This window comes from Rhyacophila brunnea, unplaced genomic scaffold (assembly GCF_057557595.1).
Source record: "Rhyacophila brunnea isolate RB1 unplaced genomic scaffold, BYU_Rbru_1.0 scaffold_9, whole genome shotgun sequence".
NCBI lineage: Eukaryota > Metazoa > Arthropoda > Insecta > Trichoptera > Rhyacophilidae > Rhyacophila > Rhyacophila brunnea.
In genome coordinates, this window is record NW_028233361.1 from 13348799 (window position 1) to 13368846 (window position 20048).

The following is a 20048-nucleotide window of genomic DNA, read 5'->3' on the forward strand; positions in this document are numbered from 1 at the left end:
AGATGACATTACTTTCGCTGCATTTTGGTTCAATACAAGATGCATCACATAATATGAATATGATTGAAAGATTTAAAAAAAATATAATAATGCATAATATGTAAATAATGAAGAACACGCGGTGAAACCCCAAAAATGTATTACGTTAACAAACAACCGTGAAAGTCACAAACATTATATTTTAAAAATTGTCACGTAAATGTCCCGTATTTCTGCAATTATTATATTCTATATTCATAACGTCAATATATGCAAATATTACTCGAAAATGTGTGTATCTGTTACAAGCTTTACAAACACCTATGGTTGGGCCATTTATGTTCCCATTCCACACCTTGTCTCCTCACCCACTTCCTAAAACCCAGTGTTATTGTCACCAGACAATCAATAAGCAATTACGGGTCATGAGAGACGGTGTTACAAAGAACATTGAGTTGCATCTCGATAGCGGGCGTGAGCGGGCTTTTAATAGCTTTCCGTCGCTTAAGTGTTTGACTCAATAAATACAGACTCATTCAGAATCTATCATCATCATTCATACACCCTCACGTATAATCCGTAAAACTGACACAAGGTGCGTGAGTGTACGAATTGGGTGACCCAAAGCAACAATACAGCGCGAGTGAGATTTGAAACCAGACCACGGAGCCATCATACATCATCACAAATGTCAGTGTCTGGCACTCTGTTACATCGCCCCCACCCCTAGATCTGACCTCCTCATCTTCCCACAAAATAATTACAGTCCACTAAAAAAGCTCAACCAACCTAAAAAGTCTATTATTATAGTAGTCAACTTCATCTATAATACGAATTTCTACTGAAGAAAACAAAATATTTATTTTTAAATGCTTCGTTGCATGTTTTAATAAAATCACAATCAATTGTGTTGGTGTCCACGGTGTAGATACGAGGGTGGGTCAATAATTCCTTAGAAAAAAGCATTAAAACAGTTTTTATTTTTGTATTTTTTTTTTATTTCTCAACATAATCTCCTTGGAGCTCAATACACTTGGTTAGACGTTTCTCAATTTTTTTTAAACCGTCAGATAAATAAGTTTTCGGAAGGTCCTCAAAATAAGCATTTGTCCGATCGATGACTTCTTCATTTGAAAAAAAACGTTGTCCACTTAGCCATTTTTTTAAGTTTGGGAAAAGGAAAAAGTCACTGGGGGGCTAAATCTGGCGAATACGGTGGGTGGTCGACCAATTCGAACTTCAATTCTTCAATTTTAGCCATTGATCGTAAACATGTGTGAACACGGGCATTGTCCTGATGAAAGAGGATTTTTTTCCTGTTTAAATGAGGCCGTTTTTCTTCAATTTCGTTTTTTAGCTGGTCCAATAAAGATGCATAATAATCCCCTGTTATTGTTTTTCCTTTTTCCAAATAGTCAACGAAAATAATTTCACGTGCATCCCAAAATACAGTAGCCATAACCTTACCAGCTGATTTTACGGTTTTCGCCTTCTTTGGACATGGTTTGTCTTCGCAATCCACTGCTTTGACTGTTCTTTCATCTCGGGAGTATAGTGGTGTATCCATGTTTCATCTACAGTCACAAAGCGACGAAAAAATTCATCCGGTTTGCGTTGCATGAGCGACAACAGGGCTTTAGAGGCCACCACCCTATTGCGTTTATTGTCGACTGTGAGCAAACGCGGCACCCATCTTGCAGAAATATTTTTCATGCCCAATTTGTCATGTAAAATAGAAATGACGCTACCTTTTGAGATCCCTGTAACCTCAATTATCTCACTCAACTTTAATCTTCGGTCACTTAATACCATATCGTGGATTTTATTGATCATTTCTGGTGTAGTCACCTCTACAGGACGTCCTGAGCGTGGTTCATCCTTTGTTGATGTACGACCACGTTTAAATTCATTTAACCAGTTATAAATAGTTGCAAGTGAAGGATCAGATATGCAGTAAACTAAATCCAACTCATTTTTTATTTCCTTTGCTGTTAACCCTTTTATATTAAAATGTTTAATAACAGCTCTAAACTCAATTTTCTCCATTTTCCATTTTTCCATTTTCCACAAGCAATTTTTTTTTTAAATGTACGAGAAACACACAACAACCCGACCAATCTGATTGAAACTTCTCAGCATACTGAATCGGTAGTGCCGCTGCATGAAAACAAACCGCTTACAGTACTAGTCGCGCCACTTGTCGGCTTTTCTAAGGACTTATTGACCCACCCTCGTATTATATTGCATAAAACAAATATTTCGTAAATCTCAAGCTCAATAAAAATTTTACCTTCAACCAAACACAATTATGTAAAATAAAATATTGAATATCTACTTAAAAAATAAAATTGAAACTTGGAATTGGAAAAAATGGTTCTCTCGTAAAGTGCCCCTTGTTCACATTTCCCAGATCTAGTTGATATACGTACATATTACTCAAACTTCAGCAAACCGTGCGGTGACATCACTTCAAAAAAATATTCATCAATGTGAGTGACGTAGATACGTTCATTGTATCCGTTACCTTGCGGCCATATTTATTACGTTGTCTTGATCATTCCCACACGTGCCCCACACATTTCCCTTCGGTTTTCCGTCTGGAAATCATACTTGTTTGATGTGTCAACGGATATTTCCATCCGTGCATGTGTCGCTATTCATTCAGACATTTTTTATAGATCCGGTAGATGCGTATTTTTTAATTCGACTTCCGGTGCGCCGCGATTTTAAAAATACTCTCGGAAAAGATGGACCGCCGTGTGGACGCAATATATAATTGGGTCAATTCATGAACACACTTTTCAGGCGCGTGTTTTGGATTTGAATTAATCCCAATATCGTAAACTTGGGATACTCGTAGATCTACGAAAACGTCAAATTTTATCCACTCGCGAGATTTTTCGGTATTAATTAACGAATGTATTTTTCCATCATAATCGCAGTATCTATTTCTATTTCAAATATAAATATGAGCTTCTCTCTTTTTTATGTCCTTTTCTTTCCTTTTTTTATCAGATTCAAGAGCTTTTTCCGATTTTCAAAATTATGGTATTTAACAACGTTTTTCTTAGCTCGTATTCTTATTTGTCCGGTGGTTCTGTGTCCGGTAAAAATCTTGCAATCGATTTTTAACTAATTTCCCGACTAGCTAGACATTTGAAACTTTTATAATATATCAGAACACGATGCCAATGCATTTTTTAATACTTTTAGCCATATTTAAGTAGAATTGAATTCATTTTCAGTTAATTCTGTTTTGTATGAAAAGTTATTTCGACACTATTATTTGTTGCTGGGGTCCTAGCAAACTAAATTATTAATATATACGTGCGTTACAATGGAAATCAATATATCAAGAAATCAATCAATATATCAGTCCTTGAACGTTTTGTGTTTTCTATCCACTTTTTTCATATAGATAATCGTTTTTTTTTCAATCAATATTTGATAATAAAGAAATCCCGAGAAAAGAGTCTCGAGATCCGGGATTTCCCGAAATGTTAAAAATTTCAATTCTCGAGATTCGGGATGGAAAATCTAGAAAATTTCTCGAGAATTCCCGAAACCCAACTCTAGGTTCTGTGTATTTTCATTATTGATAATAATCTAGCATTTTTAAATCTCGTGCTTATTCGATACCGAATAAAAAATAATAATTTTATAATATTGATTATTTCATTTCGATCGCATTGTGTGGGATGGTTTAAATATTGATTTAAATAACGTCTCCAAACTGGTACTCCGTGCCGCTTAAAACATGACATGGCCCTCCGATAAAATGATAAACACCTGAATCGATCAAACATTTTGACAGTTAAAATTTTCTGAGCAAACTAAATTGTTTCGCTGCGGTAAATTTGAAAGAAGGTTGGATTGATTCTTCTTATCTTGTTTATTACCTTTATTTGTATATCTAAAAAGTTTATTTGCTTTATCGATTTTGCACTATTTTTGTCCAAAGGTAGTTAGTTGCTGTACGATAAAAAAATATTTACTGATAATAAACAGACTTAATTTTTTCAATTTATTTTCATTAATATAAGAAAACATTTATCAAAATAGTTTTTTTGAAAAACCGTTAAATATATTAAAAGGGATGAATCATAAACATTTTTCAAATAGAATTTCCTCAAAGATTTCATAAAACCTCTTAAATTTTCCTCCATGAAAAAAATGTTTCGAGTCACTGCGGTGAGTCTACTCGAACGGTCTGATTAAAAATCCACACAACATGACGTGAAATCCATCGCCAGATTATCTATTTTTGCAATAAAGAATTAAAATTAAATGGAAAATTTTAGCACAAAATATTGACGCCTTTTTACTAACATTTATAATAATATGTAGGTACTGTAAGTATTTCGTTGTTAGTACTTGTGTTTGTATAGATAATCAGTACTTAATACAAGTTTGCTTTACCCTGGGAAAATATTCAAAACATGAACTATATTTACTTTATTTCTGTTTACAATTCGTAATTATTTAAGACTTTTGTTTCAGTTTTGCAAAGCACTTAATTGCTTACTAATAACACGAATTATGAAATAGTTACATATAAAGTAAATTCTATCTATAGCAACACGAGTATTAAATTAATAATTATGGGTGGTATAATCGTTTTATTATAGTTATTTTTTTACTTATAGGACTGTCCTAACTTAACATTTATAAAAAAACATTCAATGCTTAGTAAAAACGTTAGCTGAAGAAGAATAACAAACACTATGGCGGCCATTTTGATCGCCATGTTCGATATCTCGCCCTATGGACATCCAACAACGTTTTAAAGCCACTTTCGATTCAGCATCCCTCAAAACATATAATTTGACACATAACTTACATATATATTAAAATACCTAATTAAAATTTTATGGGAAGCAATTTTGGAAAAATGAGCGCCATTTTCTTGTGATTGTTTTGTACAACTTTACTCTTGCAGTCATACGAAGTCAAGTTTATGGGATTCCGACTTCAAGAAAGTGACAGCTCCAACAGTCTGGCACAGGCAAGGAATTCAGAATTTATCTGTTCTGTGGGCGCGGGTTATTGATTTTAAAATAAAGCGAGTAGTAAAGCAAAGTTAGAGTATCGCACGCCTTTCGGGTGTAAATTGTCACCAAATTATATTAGCTAATAAAACAAACTCCTGTACTTATTGATATAAGCTAATTTTTGTGTTTTTTTCTTATGCAACTATGTACCATTTGTGCACGTATCCAAATGCCTCTCAATTATCATGAAAGAATTCCCAGCCCTCTTTGCAGGATCTTTTGAGGAAAGTATCAATATAAATTATATTATCGTTGTTTCTGTGGTATAGTTTTATTATAACATCACGGGAATGTCTAACCATTCAAAACTTTTAAAATCGTCTATTAATAAATTTTTTAAAACACCCCTAATAATTTTGATTCGTTTGCCGAGTCTCAATTACAAAACAAGTGGGAAGTTGTATTTTTTTCAGAATCGTAATCGATAAACGATATAAACGAAACACATATATATACATAATGACTTATGACTTATGAGTAATGTGAGAGAAAACAGTGAAAAAGAAAAGACATGCATTTGCATTTCGATTAGTGTCGAGTGTCGATTGTACGAAATGTTCAATATAGCGCGTTTAAATGAAGCAGGTGAATTATTAAATGGATCAACGTTGGAAAAACAACAAGAGCGCGCAATAAGGGAGTTCCGTGTGAAATTAGAATCACTACGGCGTCTATGACTGATATGGTACAAAGGTTGGATTCGCATAAATTTTGATGGACAACAGTAACCTACCCCCACCCATTATTTTTTTTATAAATGAATGTTGATAATACGTCTCACACTGTCGTGACATTCAAAATAAGTGATTGAAAACAAAATACTAATTTTTTTCATGAAAAATAATATTATAATTCTCCACTCATCTAATCCTGGGGTTATTCTTTCTTTTCTGGGGAGTTTTTTTCTGGATTGATTCATAAATACAAAAGTGTCTGGAATTCGGTGGACAGACTGCGGTGACGTCACTTGGCATAAATCGCCAGATGAAAGTGTCGTCGATGTTTTTTTTCTATGCTGTAGGTACATACATAAATATGTCTCATGACAAATCCGTCCTTATTAATGTGTGGCGTAATTTTAGCATAATAGAAAAAACCGACGAATGTTATGTCTACTGACCGCCAGTCGGCGTAGTCACCGTTCTTTTTCCAAATTTTTTTGCTTACCAAAAGAAATTCTGAAGAAAATAGCATTTTTTTTCTCTTTTGGACTGCTTTAATTAGGAGAAATTTCAGTGAAACACATAAAAAATCGCAGGACTTCTTATATAAGACGTCTAATCGAATGATTAAAACAAAATATTGTTTTTAAAAGATCCTAGATCAGTGGTCGCGAACCTATGCCACTGATAATCTTGCATGGCACGCGTTTGAAGAGAAAAACATACCTGTAATAATAATAATAATAAACGATATATCGCATTGTATAAAAATTAACACACAAATACTCTTCAAGAATAAGCATTACGTTTAAAATAAATATATATTTGCAAAGTTCGTTCCTTAGGCTTTATGCGTCACATAAATTATTAATGCGCTAACGTCATCGGGCGGCGGGGGATGCTGCGCCGCGAACCTCTAATTTTTATCGATTTACAATGACTTGAGACCACTGTAGCAAGAAAATGTCTAATCTGATCGGAGCAATTCTGGTGTTAATTTGTGCTTGAAGAACCAAACTCATTTATACGTTTACAGACAATTTCATTTCTACCAACAAAAAATGGCTGCATCAAATAAGAAACAAAAAGTGGTGGAGCTTGTAGTAGTAATTTTGGCAGTTTGACAGTTTCGAAATTGGTGGACCGAAATTTATGGCGTAATTGAAAAAAGCGATAAAGCTATATGTGTGCTATGTTCTGCCAACCCTGTCCTAGATGTTTCCGAGAGGAGTAAGTAACCAAATAGGTATTTACGTTTAGTTATCAAATATTGAGAGGTTTTTTTTAAAAGCCATGTCAAACGAATTATAAGACATTATGAATAATTGCAATCTGACTCTATTTCTCATGCGTAATTATTACGAAGTCACATTTTTGCAACAAACTTACTGTAACTATCAATCCAGACCAGTCAAGTATATGATCCATTGCACCATCGTCTTCCAAGTATCACTATGCCAAGCTATCTCTCTTTCCAGTCGGTTGCACTCATCCTCTCTGCAACCCTCTTGGTGTTGTCCGTCGACCGTCTATCTCCTTCTGGGACGATCTAAATTACTGTGGTTGCTAAATCCGATGCATCTGTCAATCTCAGTATTCCTGCTCTGAAGATATTAACTACCCATCTTGTGTTTAAATTGTTTCAAGTGCAGCATTATTTGTTTTCATATTTCTTCTTCGAATAATTTGATATTTTTAATTATTATCTAGGTATAATTTGACATTCCAAACTTAACTATTATTTTTTTGAAGACAGAATAGTTGACAATCTCTGCGTGTACAATTGTCTTTAAACTATCTCATATAAACTAGTAAGTTATAAATTTCCAGACAAACTGTATTTTTTTTTAATTACGTATTTTCTTTTATGATAAGCGCCCTAATTCGGTTGCATATGTAGATAACTGATAAATCCATTGTGAGCGCAGGCCCGCATTGTCCATAGGTGTGAAATATGCATTGGAAGGGGACGGTTGAATTTAGAAGCCGGCAAAAAATGTTATAATTTGACGGTAGTTTTTAAACATGTTTTATTATGTCTATCCAATCGATTTGTTGAAAGAATCGCCATATAACTCTTTAGCAGCTGTAGCTTAACAAATACGTAGTTAATAATAGTTCATGTAGCGCCACATCGCGTCCACGGTATGTAATTATTTTTTCTACAATTGATTACACTTCGATGTTGTTTATTTTTTAATTACATAGGCTCATATGCATAGAATGTCACGTTACGTCAAATCGAACTAACGACGAAAGCCATCCATCTATTGAAATGAAATGACAGGTGCAAAAGTTGCTATTAACTGGGCAATGTTGATTTCTTCGATCAAAATTGTTGATATTTTTTAAATTCCAGTTGCCCTATAATTACTAAAAACTTTTTAATTGACAAGCATTGATAAAAGTATAAAAACAACAGAATATAATATTATATTTTAAACAATTTAATAGTTCTTTATGCGTGGCTATACCTACGTCGTCTTCATCTTCCGTATATATTATTTAATTGATATTATAATATGCTATAGTATTTCGTGTTGGCGTAGATAATCTCAAAATAATTTTGTTTTATCAGAAATTAAAAAACTACACAAATAACTCTGTTTGGATGTCTGGTTAAATTACGCAATTATTATGATGGCTGTCAGATAAATGTTAATAAACACTTTACCGCTAATGAAGCCATGTCTTGCACGCAGTTCATTGTGTTTGTTTTACTTGTTGTCAATTAAATACTTTTTTCCCGAATAACGGCTGATTAGTGTTTAGTCACATTCTACTGAACCACTAACAGGCTTTAGTCCTAGACACCGGCTGATTTTCATCCCCCTCTCCCCAGATAAAAATATAGTTAAATACCAATGTGTGTTATTCAATGAATCACAGTTGCAACTAGAAGTGGTTATTATTGAAGATAACATTGCTTGTACATAATATTATAAGTAGTTGTGTGTACAAGTAGTGGTTATATTAAAGGCCCCTTTGTTGTTAATTACAGGGGTTTTGTTATGCTTTGGTACCTTTAATTAATCAATTCAAGAAAAATATACACTTTTTTACGATATTGGTAGGTACCTACAATTTAATGATAGTAAGGTTGGTTTGATCTATTTCGAGATGCCCCCCTTACAAGTCTTCTGACGAATCGATTGGTCATCTGCATCAAACAAAATCGCCGCTGATCTTAACTATCTTTTCAGAGATGGTTTAGTATCAGTGGCGAAGGGTGACTTTTAAAAAGAGGTCGGCTGTGGAGATCTGAGAAAAGACCACACTTGTCAGGTATACTTACGAGAAATAAGAAGATAATACGATATTACCTACTCCTCATGAACAGGTACACATTAATTCAATGAAACTTCAAAACCTCACTGACGACACAAAATTGAGCGATGAGTTTAAATAACGTATTTTTCATAACATTTATAAGTACCTACACATAAAAATCATTAGATAAAATTTCTAAACGCCGTAGATTATTTTTTAATTATCTAATTATTAATTATTTTGGACAAAGTGCAGTCATGATAATAACAATATTATGCGCGAAGGTTTTAGGTTCTGCGATAGGAGCCTACGATATTTCATACAATTCGGATACAATTACGTGATGTAAAGTCCGTACGAAAAAATATCGCAATTCCTTGAGAAATAATCCGACATTTATTTATTTACGACAGATGGCGCACTGTGGTATATTTTTTTTAACATTTCGTTACCTTACTTTGAAAAGTTTCTAATTGCACTTGACCATGTTTTGAGCTATGACCGTTTGAAATTTGGAATGGTCATATCTTCAATGTAAAAAGACATGTATATCTCCGGCATACTGCTAATTCCCATATTTGACAATATCAACTCAGAAAAAAAACAACTCTGAAATGAACATAATATATGATAGAATATGGCTAATGGAACCTTTTCACATCAAAATGTCAGTTATAACCTTTTCAAACTAAGGTATCGGTTAGCAGATTATTTTGTAATATGTATAACACATTCCTACATATACCTACAAATGTTGGCACATTAAATTATTTTTATAAAATATAAAATAATCAAAAGATTATATAAATATGTTAATATGCAATTAAAAAATATTTTTCTTAAGAAGACGAACCAAAACAACGAAAGGTGCACGAAGAAATCGACGGACGCCTGCGAGAAAGTTTGTTTTGCTTTTAATTTCATCCAGACCTAATCATCCAGATCAACAACCCGGCCTCGCTCGGTCGCGAAGCCACCGAGGCCGGGCCTCACCAACAACAATCAAGCTTTCACCAGAGATAGATACTACATATAAAGGGGATCGGTTCGTAAATACCATCCGGCGCCCCAAATTTTGAAGCACATACCCTAAGCAAGCAAGCAGGTATGCTTTAAATAATCGCTTAGTATGGAGTCTTCGCCACTGGTTCTTATTTATTCGTAGGTATCTATCTAAATTGAAAAAAATGCATGGGGTGGCTTTGATTTCGCACGTAGGCGACTGCATGTCCGGAAAGTACGTATGCAGTTCGCCGTATCACACTTCATCGTGAAATGTTGTATCTGAAATATATAGCCGTATAAGACCGTCCAGCCTCTTTGGCTCGTATAGTACTGACATAAAATTCATGTCTAAATAAAACAAGGTTCTTGTCGGTTTACACTTTACAGGAAGCCAGCAGCAAACAAATTTTGAAAATAGCCGATATATTGGATTATTTTTTAGGTTGGGTGAGGTTAGGTTACGTTAGGTTTCATTTTTGAATTCATGAGTTTTGCCAAAATCAACCATGAAAATTGAATTAATGTTAATATTGAATCTAATAAAATTGGAGACCGTATAGTATACGGTCATCTCTGAGGTCATGCCGTGAGGAAGCTCACGGCAAACTATGCCACGGTGAAATGTTTTACGTACAATTTACATGTAACCAGGCGGCTGAGTCTCTTCGGGCGGGCCAGTGTAGTTGCCATTTTCTCTGATTCGTTGCGGAAATTCGTGTCATAACAAAGTATGGAGTTCAAAGATGTGACAGTTTTCTAGATAAAGTATCACCAATAACGTCAGACGAGTAGATAATGTCGATTTGCGTACGCGGTGATATTTTCGAAACCATGTCACTGTCTATTATTGATTCATTATGTTTATACTTGTCTTATTTACTTCGGCGCACATCGTTTCGTCTCGGTCCATTTGAGGGTTGTGTAACATCCTGTAGGTCGCTGGAGATAGCCGATGAATAAACGGTATCAAAGGACGTTGCAATCTATCATCGATCGAAATAGCTTTGAAGACTTAAGGCTAGTTCAGACTGAGAACAATATTTTCCATCCGGGTCTGGATGTAAAAAAATACATGGACATATTTACTGAACCTACGTAAATATTCGGAAACAATTTCGGATCAATGTAACGCGTTTCAATATTCTTGGCTGTTGAAACTTTCTTATGAACATACATAATTTTTCACACTTCTAAGAAGATAATTTATATGACCAATAGAAAAAATCTTTTTTTGAAAAAAGTAAGACACCCAGCAGGATCGAACCTGCATCTCTCGGGTTTCAAAAAAGATTTATTATATTGATTATAATACTCATTAGTATTTACAAAATTATGTATGTTCAATAATTAGAAGTTAAATTCTTAAATCTTGTGAATTATTCGTTGAATAAAAAAATCTTAATATCATTTAACACAATGTTTTTCTTAACACATTTTAATGTAGGTTTAACTTAGACTATAGATACATCTAGACGCCACCCATTGCATTGCTAAATGAAGCTGCGTGCCGTGCGTTTGGTTTGTGGGCGAGCGAACGCATTCGTACACAAATGTTTGAGACCATAGACCATTTCGCTAGTGCTCGTCCAAAGTGCTCGCACTAGACGCTCAGAATTAAAATATAGTTTTATATTTTTGTACGTTATATAGTATTTTTAGGCGGTAAAAATGCAACCATTGGTAAAGATATCCATAATTTAAGTTATTTTAAAGAAACACTAGGGCACTGTTATTAAAATATATAATAATATACAAATAAATTATCACGAACATGACCAACTTACCTATGAAACGTAATACCATCTTCTTGCGTGTCAGTACGGTTACCACATTTTAATACCACACACAGAACCATCTTTTCTACTTAATTAACCAAAAAAATTTACCACTGACTTTATGTTTAACACAATAAATATCAATTTTAGCAACACGCGCTCGCAGGTTATCGACGCTTAGCTATGCAACAAACTAATATTTGGCGGCGACACCACAGCAAATCGTCTCACACATCTGTAAACCTTTTATCTTACTCTAGCGCGTGTCGCAGAGATTATAAGGGTGCCAAATACTTTCTCACTCGCACTTATGCATCGTTTTTGTTCGGGCCTTGAGGTTTAATATACATACTAAACAAAATGGCGCCGGATGCGATTTTATTACTGTATGTACAACCAACAAATTTATAGGGAAAATATAAGAAATTTAGACTTTCTACCAATTTGATTAAAAAGAAACGTACTGAAACTATTTTTAAAAACAGAAGGCAGTGCCACCCATCAGCATTTTGTCGATGGATATCATCATAAGCAAAACAATATAGGGTAACATTATTCAAAGTTAAATACCGCGTCGATTTGAATACTAATATATATTGGTAGGTATCTTTTTCGATAAAGGCGGTATATTGTGTGTGTGTTTTATTAACGAATGGGTTAAGAAGCGTGTGTGTGAAATATATACATATACTTGACGATGCGATTAAGTACAGTGCGTATGCGAGGAATGCAACGTTGCTGGTTTATTTATGCGATCGTGCGACAAAGACGCAAACTATTTAGCATGTAAACTTACGTGCGTCGTAGAGCGAGACAGCTTATGTAATATATAATTAAATATTTTTTCCTTCAATCAACTTAAATCTTTAATCTTCAAAGCTTAATCCCTTTGTGTAAAATACTAAACGTGAGTTTCCGCTAATGTAAAGTTATTCATTACTCGGACCTAGGTACACTTATTATAACACCCCTCCCAATGTACCAACAATAAAATTCGTTTTAACGTAATATTGTGAATTAATTAATTTTTCATTCATCTTTGGAAATTTTGTGTTCTGAACTTTAGCTCCTGATAAGTGGGTAGATTACGTCTTTAATTAAATCAGTAGACCAAACATTTGGAGCATGCGTGCGCTGCTCTTCCATTCATAAATAGCGAAGCTGAGGTTATCATGGAGGGTCAGCTATGATAATAACCCCTTCTCCTCACGTCTACCCCACCTCTTCCATTATTATACATAATTATATACAAAATTTTAAAGTGTCCCAAGGCGCTTGCGTGATCTCAAATTTACTTAAATATCAATGGACAAGGAATAAAACGTTGTAATTCGTTTTTATGCCGTCACTTCTTATGATAGCGTTCCAAAATATTGATGAATAAATGGAAACTGCTAAAGATCGTCCTCAGAGTCTTGATTCATGAGCAAAGGTGCTGTGGGTCTTCTTTTTGAAACCTACTCCATTCAGTTCCTTTCGAGTTTGACAGGGTATTTTGTTGAAATGCTCTCTGTTCCAGGACTTGGAAAAATAGATTTCCACGTAAGTAAATAATTTCAGTCGTGTTTTCTGTATGTTGCACGTTGAGATTTTTTCTCTCTCGCTGTAATGTAAAAATCTTTTTTGTGTACCTTGAGAGGTTACAATCGAAAATTCTCGAGAAATAATCATAAAAGGCATTCTCGAATCTCGATATTTTCAAATATCGAGAAAATGTTACTAGACTACGCTACCGACAGCAACCTAAATTTAAATATTTGCCTACAAAAATGGTTCTGGCATAAGAAAAAAACTCGGAATTTAATTCTGAACGGAATTTCTTAAATATCTCGGTAAAAAAATCGGTCGGAACAGCTAAAAACTTCTCTCGAAATCTAAAACAATTTTTTAATTATTGAACATACCTACATAATTTTTCAAAACACTTCTGAGAAAATATATTATAACCAATAGAAAAAATCTTTTTGAAAAAAGTTTTTTAAGTGTTTTTCAAAAACGTTGTTCATTAATTAGAATGGTACATTCTTAAATTTTGTGAATTATTCGTTGAATAAAAGAAATAGTTAATTAAAAATTTCTAATTGTTGAGAAAACAAATATTTCAAGTTTTCGAGAAATCTCGAATCTCGAGAAATGAAAAAAAGTCGAGAAATCATAAGTTCTAGGTATACCGAAGTGTCAGGTGTGTCTATGACGTTTATACGCGACTGATGTCTGTCGTATTATTTCATGTAAACTTTTATTTAAAACCGATTGGGTATACTATCACTATACTATACGTACCAACCGTGAATAAGTAGGTAACTAGGTATACGAGAAGCACCTTTTAGGGGAATGATTTAATCTTTGTTATGTTAGTTTTTATATGATATAGTTTTTTGACTTATTATAACGTTTTTTTCTATTTTGTGAAATAAATAATAAATTATTTAATTTAGTTTAGAAGTTATGACTTATGATAATCTAAAATCATGACTACTACTTATTCCTACGGTTGTTACAGAAATGTATCGGCATATCGAGTCAATGTTCTGATATAGAAATTCATCCTACCCCACAAATTAAGTCCAACGTTTACAATACGATAACATTGTAAACTGAAATAGCAATGGTACATAGGTATACTGACGTCTGCGGAAAATTTTGATGCTGAGACCACCCGTCCGGCTGCTGTCACCAAATTATCGTGTCCAAGTCTAGTACAATATATTATGTGATACAGTATAATTAAATAATAAGACTCAGTGAAGCAGTGAACAGCCACTCAAAATAAAGTGAACTCAGTGCATAATATTTCAATATTTAAATACAGTAATACCACGAAGTTACACGATGGTGCGTCCAACGAAAATCGCTTAAGTCGAATTCGCGTAAGTCGGGGTTACAACTTTGCATATAAATACATATCAATTTTGTTTAATTGGGACCAAGGACTAACAAAAACACTAGTTTAAAAGAAAAATATTTAATAAAATTTCAGTTCATATTAATAGTTACATATTAATATGTACAAAATATTTAAAAAATTATTGAGTTACGTAAAAAAGTTCTTTCGATGGCTTCATAAAATCTAACAAATTCGACACAATGCTTTCTTTTTCTGACGTAGAATTTATTCGTAGAGAGTTTATTCCTTGCTTTGTATTTTTTTATAATGGGGTGTTCTTCGTTGGAGTTTATTTTTTCTAAAAAATTTAAGCCCTTTTCAATTGAGCTGAGACATTCTGTCAAGCCGACAATTGTCATGTGCTTTGACAAACGAAAAAATCGATAACCGCGTAACTCCATGTTCGTGTAAGTCGGGGTATTACTGTATATAGAAATCATATATTACATAAATACATTACATGAGGAATTAATAAATAGATAAACAAATAATTATAATAAAGGATTCAATCAAAATAACAATGAGAAAATGTGTAGGTACATACAATTAAATGGTGGAACTACATATATATAAACTAATATTTATTAACACTTTTGATATTTTTGGTTTCCTCTGGTATATAAAATATCTCTTTCAGTCCTTAAGATATCTCAAAAGTACTCAAAAACAGTGACTTTGTTACCTCTTCGTGTGTCTATGCTTATTTTTTGTCTCACGTACTCCGTTGAACGGCACTCACCTGTTTTATCAGTCCAGCGATTACCGATCTCACCCATATGAGTATTTCAATTATATATTATAAAAGTAATAAGTATTGTGTTTTCTAAGTTGCTATAATGTTCGCGCGGACTGTTGAATACCTACTACATTTTCTATGTTTTTAATAATCTAAATAATATAACACACACGTGGGTACTATTTGTGTGCCCCAGGGAACTCAGAAATAATGGGAACTGAAATACATAACGGGTAAGGCGATAGCAGGTAACCGACTCGAGTAAGGAAGAATTCGGGTTAAACTTACACACCCTATTGCACGTGCATAGTGCGTGCTTCATTTTCGTAGGACACTCATAAATTCAAAATCTGCTTCAAGATTGATTATAGCCTATCGGTATTCTATTTATTATCTGTTCTGTGGTGTGCCCCAATGCCAATTTCAAAAATCGTCATTGTTGAACCCACCAGCTCATTTGAAGAAGCTGTTAGAAGGGTATTAATACATATTATTCGGAACTAACTTGTGAGTAAAGTGCAAGAGAATATTTTTTGTTTATAAGTGAAATTGAATGAAATCGTGAATGGACGCCTTTTCCACAATGCTATCACTGATAATATTATAATCCTGTGGGGTCCCTACTTCAATTATAGTTTGTCAATTTATGGCTACGGCCGTATGTTGTAGCTTAACCACTGGGGAATGCCAAAAGAAATGGCTTATTTCAAAAAAACACTACCTTATTCTTAGGTCAATAACTATTATAAAGCAATCATTATTCGTAGGATATTTATCACACTTAAATGGTTAAAGACATAGCTTATAATTAGTATCTTTAGAATTATCTTCAAATCTTGCCCATTTTTTGAATAATAAAATGCCTAATTCTTGTCAAATTTGGGATCACAGAGATTATCAATACAATTTGTTGTCGTAAATATTTCACTACAATAATGTCGACATAAATTATACTAATGGTTTTATAAATGCGTTTAAAAATTAATAATAATTGTAAAAAATCTTAACACCACTGCAGCATGTACTGAAATATGACTATATTCTTAAACATTAGAGCGAGAGGTTTAAAAGAATACTATTGTATGTAATAAAAATACTGTATGCAGTCATCAAATGTTTAAAATAAAATATATAAAGGATAATAAGACTTCAAAATTATATAAATGGATTATCTACAACGTTTAAGGAATGTCCAGGATCATGCTTTGAAAATAGAATAAAAGCTCCATTTTGACCTACGCTGAGCATGTCCCTTCTTAATTCTTTAAGTATGGTAACCTTCTTCTAATTAAATTAGTAGTATCACTGTCCTGTGACGTAATATCCCGATGTGACACCTGACCTCTTCCAGACATCTTTGTCAATCCGATAGGTTTAAAACACAAACTGACATAATATTCCTGTCAACACGGTGTCGTGTATCCGTATGTCCTTTAACACGGTCGGTTAGGTACCTAAAATCTTGGTTCTTCATTCCACACGCCGTGAGTTATTGGCAAACTATAAAACCAATTATTTTATTAATTTATGGTCGTTTACATGCTGAATTGAGATAATATTAAGCGAGTCATTTTCATTGATATTAATTATTTAATAGTTGTTGTTTAATTATCGCTGACTGAATGAAAACAGCTCGACCAATCGGACTCTTCTTGTAAATCGCAATATGTTTGTTTACTCTCATTATCTATGACAGTGTTTAAATCTAAATATTATATTTTGAATTTAGCTTATTATCGTCTTGCACGCTCTTTATTGTACTTTTACTTTAATATTAATTGTAAGGCAGTTATATCGAGAATTCTCCTGCCAATAATAATTAATCAATTAATTTATGTCATTAACAAAAAAGTGGGTAGGTACCAAGTGCAAAATAATAATTATCAATACATGAATGCTACGTATTCTATTTATTACTTATTCTTCTTTCACGATTTGATTTAATTTTACTGCGTTATGGATTTATAGATAAAGCTTCATATATTTTTTTTAAATATTAACTTAACTTATTCCAACTTACACACTTACTTACTTACTTACTTACAACTCCAGTGTTTTCCACTAAATTCAATGCATAGTAGAGTCAGGCAAATATCCCGATATACGAGCATTTACGGCGAATGTATGCTACATTGCTATGTATCTATACATATTGCAATTATAGCATTGGAAATTTGAAACGTATGGTTATATAGTCTATGGTTTCGTCATTTTGCAGAATATTTTGAACGATCACAACATCTCTAAATTCAATTATAGAGAGTGTCAACTCTAATCTATTAGTATTTTGAATTATTAATTCAAATTCCCACAAGATTTGAAATTTATAAAAAACTAATCGGGGTCATGTTTAGGTAAAATTATCATGGTGGTCAACAGAATCTATTCACTAGTTCGAGCTCAGCACTATTAGATTAATAAATAGAATTCAGATAGGCTCAATACTCTACATTTTGAAGCAAGGTTTTGAATGTGTCAGTGTCCTACGAACATGAAACACACATTATAGACGTGCAATAGTGTCTGTTGCAACATTCAATTACACACATATTGAATGGGCGTCAGTGCATAAACCGAGAGCAGTTGTCAGAATGAAGAACAAGCTTAGAACGTCTTGACAGGTGTTTAAGTTTATCCCATATATACCCGTTAGGTATTTCAGTTCCCATTAATTCTGTGTTCCCTGACTCTATCCCTTTAGAGAGCAAAGATAGACAGGAAAAAGATTGTCGTCCAGTAATAGTGTGTGTTGCAACATTCAATTACACAAATATTGAAAGGGCGTCAGTGCATAAACCGAGAGCAGTTGTCAGAATGAAGAACAAGCTTAGAATGTCGTATTCTTGACAGGTGTTTAGTTCATCCCATATATACCCGTTAGGTATTTCAGTTCCCATTAATTCTGTGTTCCCTGACTCTATCCCTTTACAGAGCAAGGATAGACAGGAAAAAGATTGTCGTCCAGTAATGGGTGTTTAAAAAAATAATCTTTAAATGTATGTATATTTAATTTATATACTATCTCTTTTGTTCCAGTGGCAACGGAAAATTGGCGACTTTCGGCTGCATAGTGGGCTTCGTAGTCATGATGTGCTTGGACGTCGGCCTGGGATAATCGGTTGGAGCCAAGGAAATCGCCTGACACCAGAACCTGACGATAACCCAGAGACCAACCCCACCCAGCCGATAATTGCCTTTCACATTGTTATCCTTGACTGCCTGTGTAAAACAACAATAATATTTTGATTAAATTGTAGATAAAATTGGGATTTTAACGTAGATACCTAACACGTCCAATTTTCTTTGTGAAAATTCATTTACATCTTATAAATTATTTATTCCACCAAAACGCTTTGTTGGTGTACTATGTATTGACGATGTAAAATGTAAATGTATCATGTTTCGCAATAATTAGCATTGTGAGCTTATAAAAGCTCACAATGCATCTTAACCTTGGCGGCGTACCTACAAGTAAATGTATATTGTACCGAATTGATAGTCATTGATAACAATTTTATTGGCAGTACCTACTGTCAATCTCTTGCAATCTTGGAACGTGGGTTGTTATATAATTATTTCCAAGTATTCATAAATATATTATTACTTTTAACTTATGTGGCCAGTAGGCGTTTCAAATAAAATATGCTTACTCAGAAAGCTTTAGTAAAATAACATTATTTTTTTACTCAAATTATTATAAAAAATGATTCTTTCGCAACTTTTTTCACTATGTTACTACAATAGTGTCATGGTAATAATTATCTGTGTTGGATTATTTAGATTTGTTTATGTCTTATAAGTTAATATTATTCTGTTTGATTTGATTTAAATAATATAATGTCAATGTTATTGAATACTTATTGATATTTTTTCAACGGATTAATGCAGCTCGTCACCTCAATATTACAACTAGATAACTTGATTTTCACTGTTTTTGAGATAGCTATTGAATATGATTCTACATTTCCTTGACTACAAGATGATAAAGTCAAAGTCAGAAGCTAATGGGAACTGTATTAATTTTCTGTTTGCAAATATTAGATAACTTTAAAACCATAAACGCAATTAATAAATAAACTAATATGTATATCTACGATATTTGTTCATACAATTGAACATTATTTTATTGTTCCCAATTAGACAAACACAATATTTTAAATAATAATTATAGCCTAAATTTATGTTAATTACGTAAAGTTTAAATTTCATTTTCCCAACAATGACCAAATCAGAGTTATCTCTATAGCTATCAGAGGTGACCAGCTATTTTCGTAGTTAGTTAAAAACTATCAATAGCTATCAGAGGTGACCAGCTATTTTCGTAGTTAGTTAAAAACTATCAAAATGTATTATCGGTACCATGTTGAACTAATGGTATCTATAATTTTTTGACATCTCTGTCTGTAACTACGATCAAACAAAGAAATCTTTGCTGCTCTGTTTTTGGTTGTCATAAAGGTTTGAAAAATATCATTACAATGGAATATACTATGTACATAGTACGTTGGTATCAGTGTACAATTTACAAAGAAGTAATATGCTGAAAGATTCTTTCAAAATCTCCATGGACTGGCGTAAGGTCACGCCTCCTTATCCTTAACGCAATAGCAAACTCCTATACCTACTTACATGCCACTGGCACCAAATAATCGATTGGCGGCAATCTATATTATTATAATTCAC

The 20048-nt window shown here is 33.2% G+C and overlaps 1 protein-coding gene across 1 annotated transcript in view; it reads left to right on the forward strand.

Moving 5' to 3' along the window:
* Zip48C (Zinc/iron regulated transporter-related protein 48C) overlaps positions 1–19799 on the forward strand; it is a 317977-nt gene extending 298178 nt beyond the window's left edge. Inside the window, exons 7-8 of the mRNA XM_085959740.1 lie at positions 18402–19620; positions 19671–19799. Of these exons, the coding sequence (XP_085815866.1) occupies positions 18402–18480 (79 nt within the window). The 3' untranslated portion in view covers positions 18481–19620; positions 19671–19799. The remainder of the gene's footprint in view (positions 1–18401; positions 19621–19670) is intronic.
* The last annotated feature ends 249 nt before the right edge of the window (positions 19800–20048 follow it).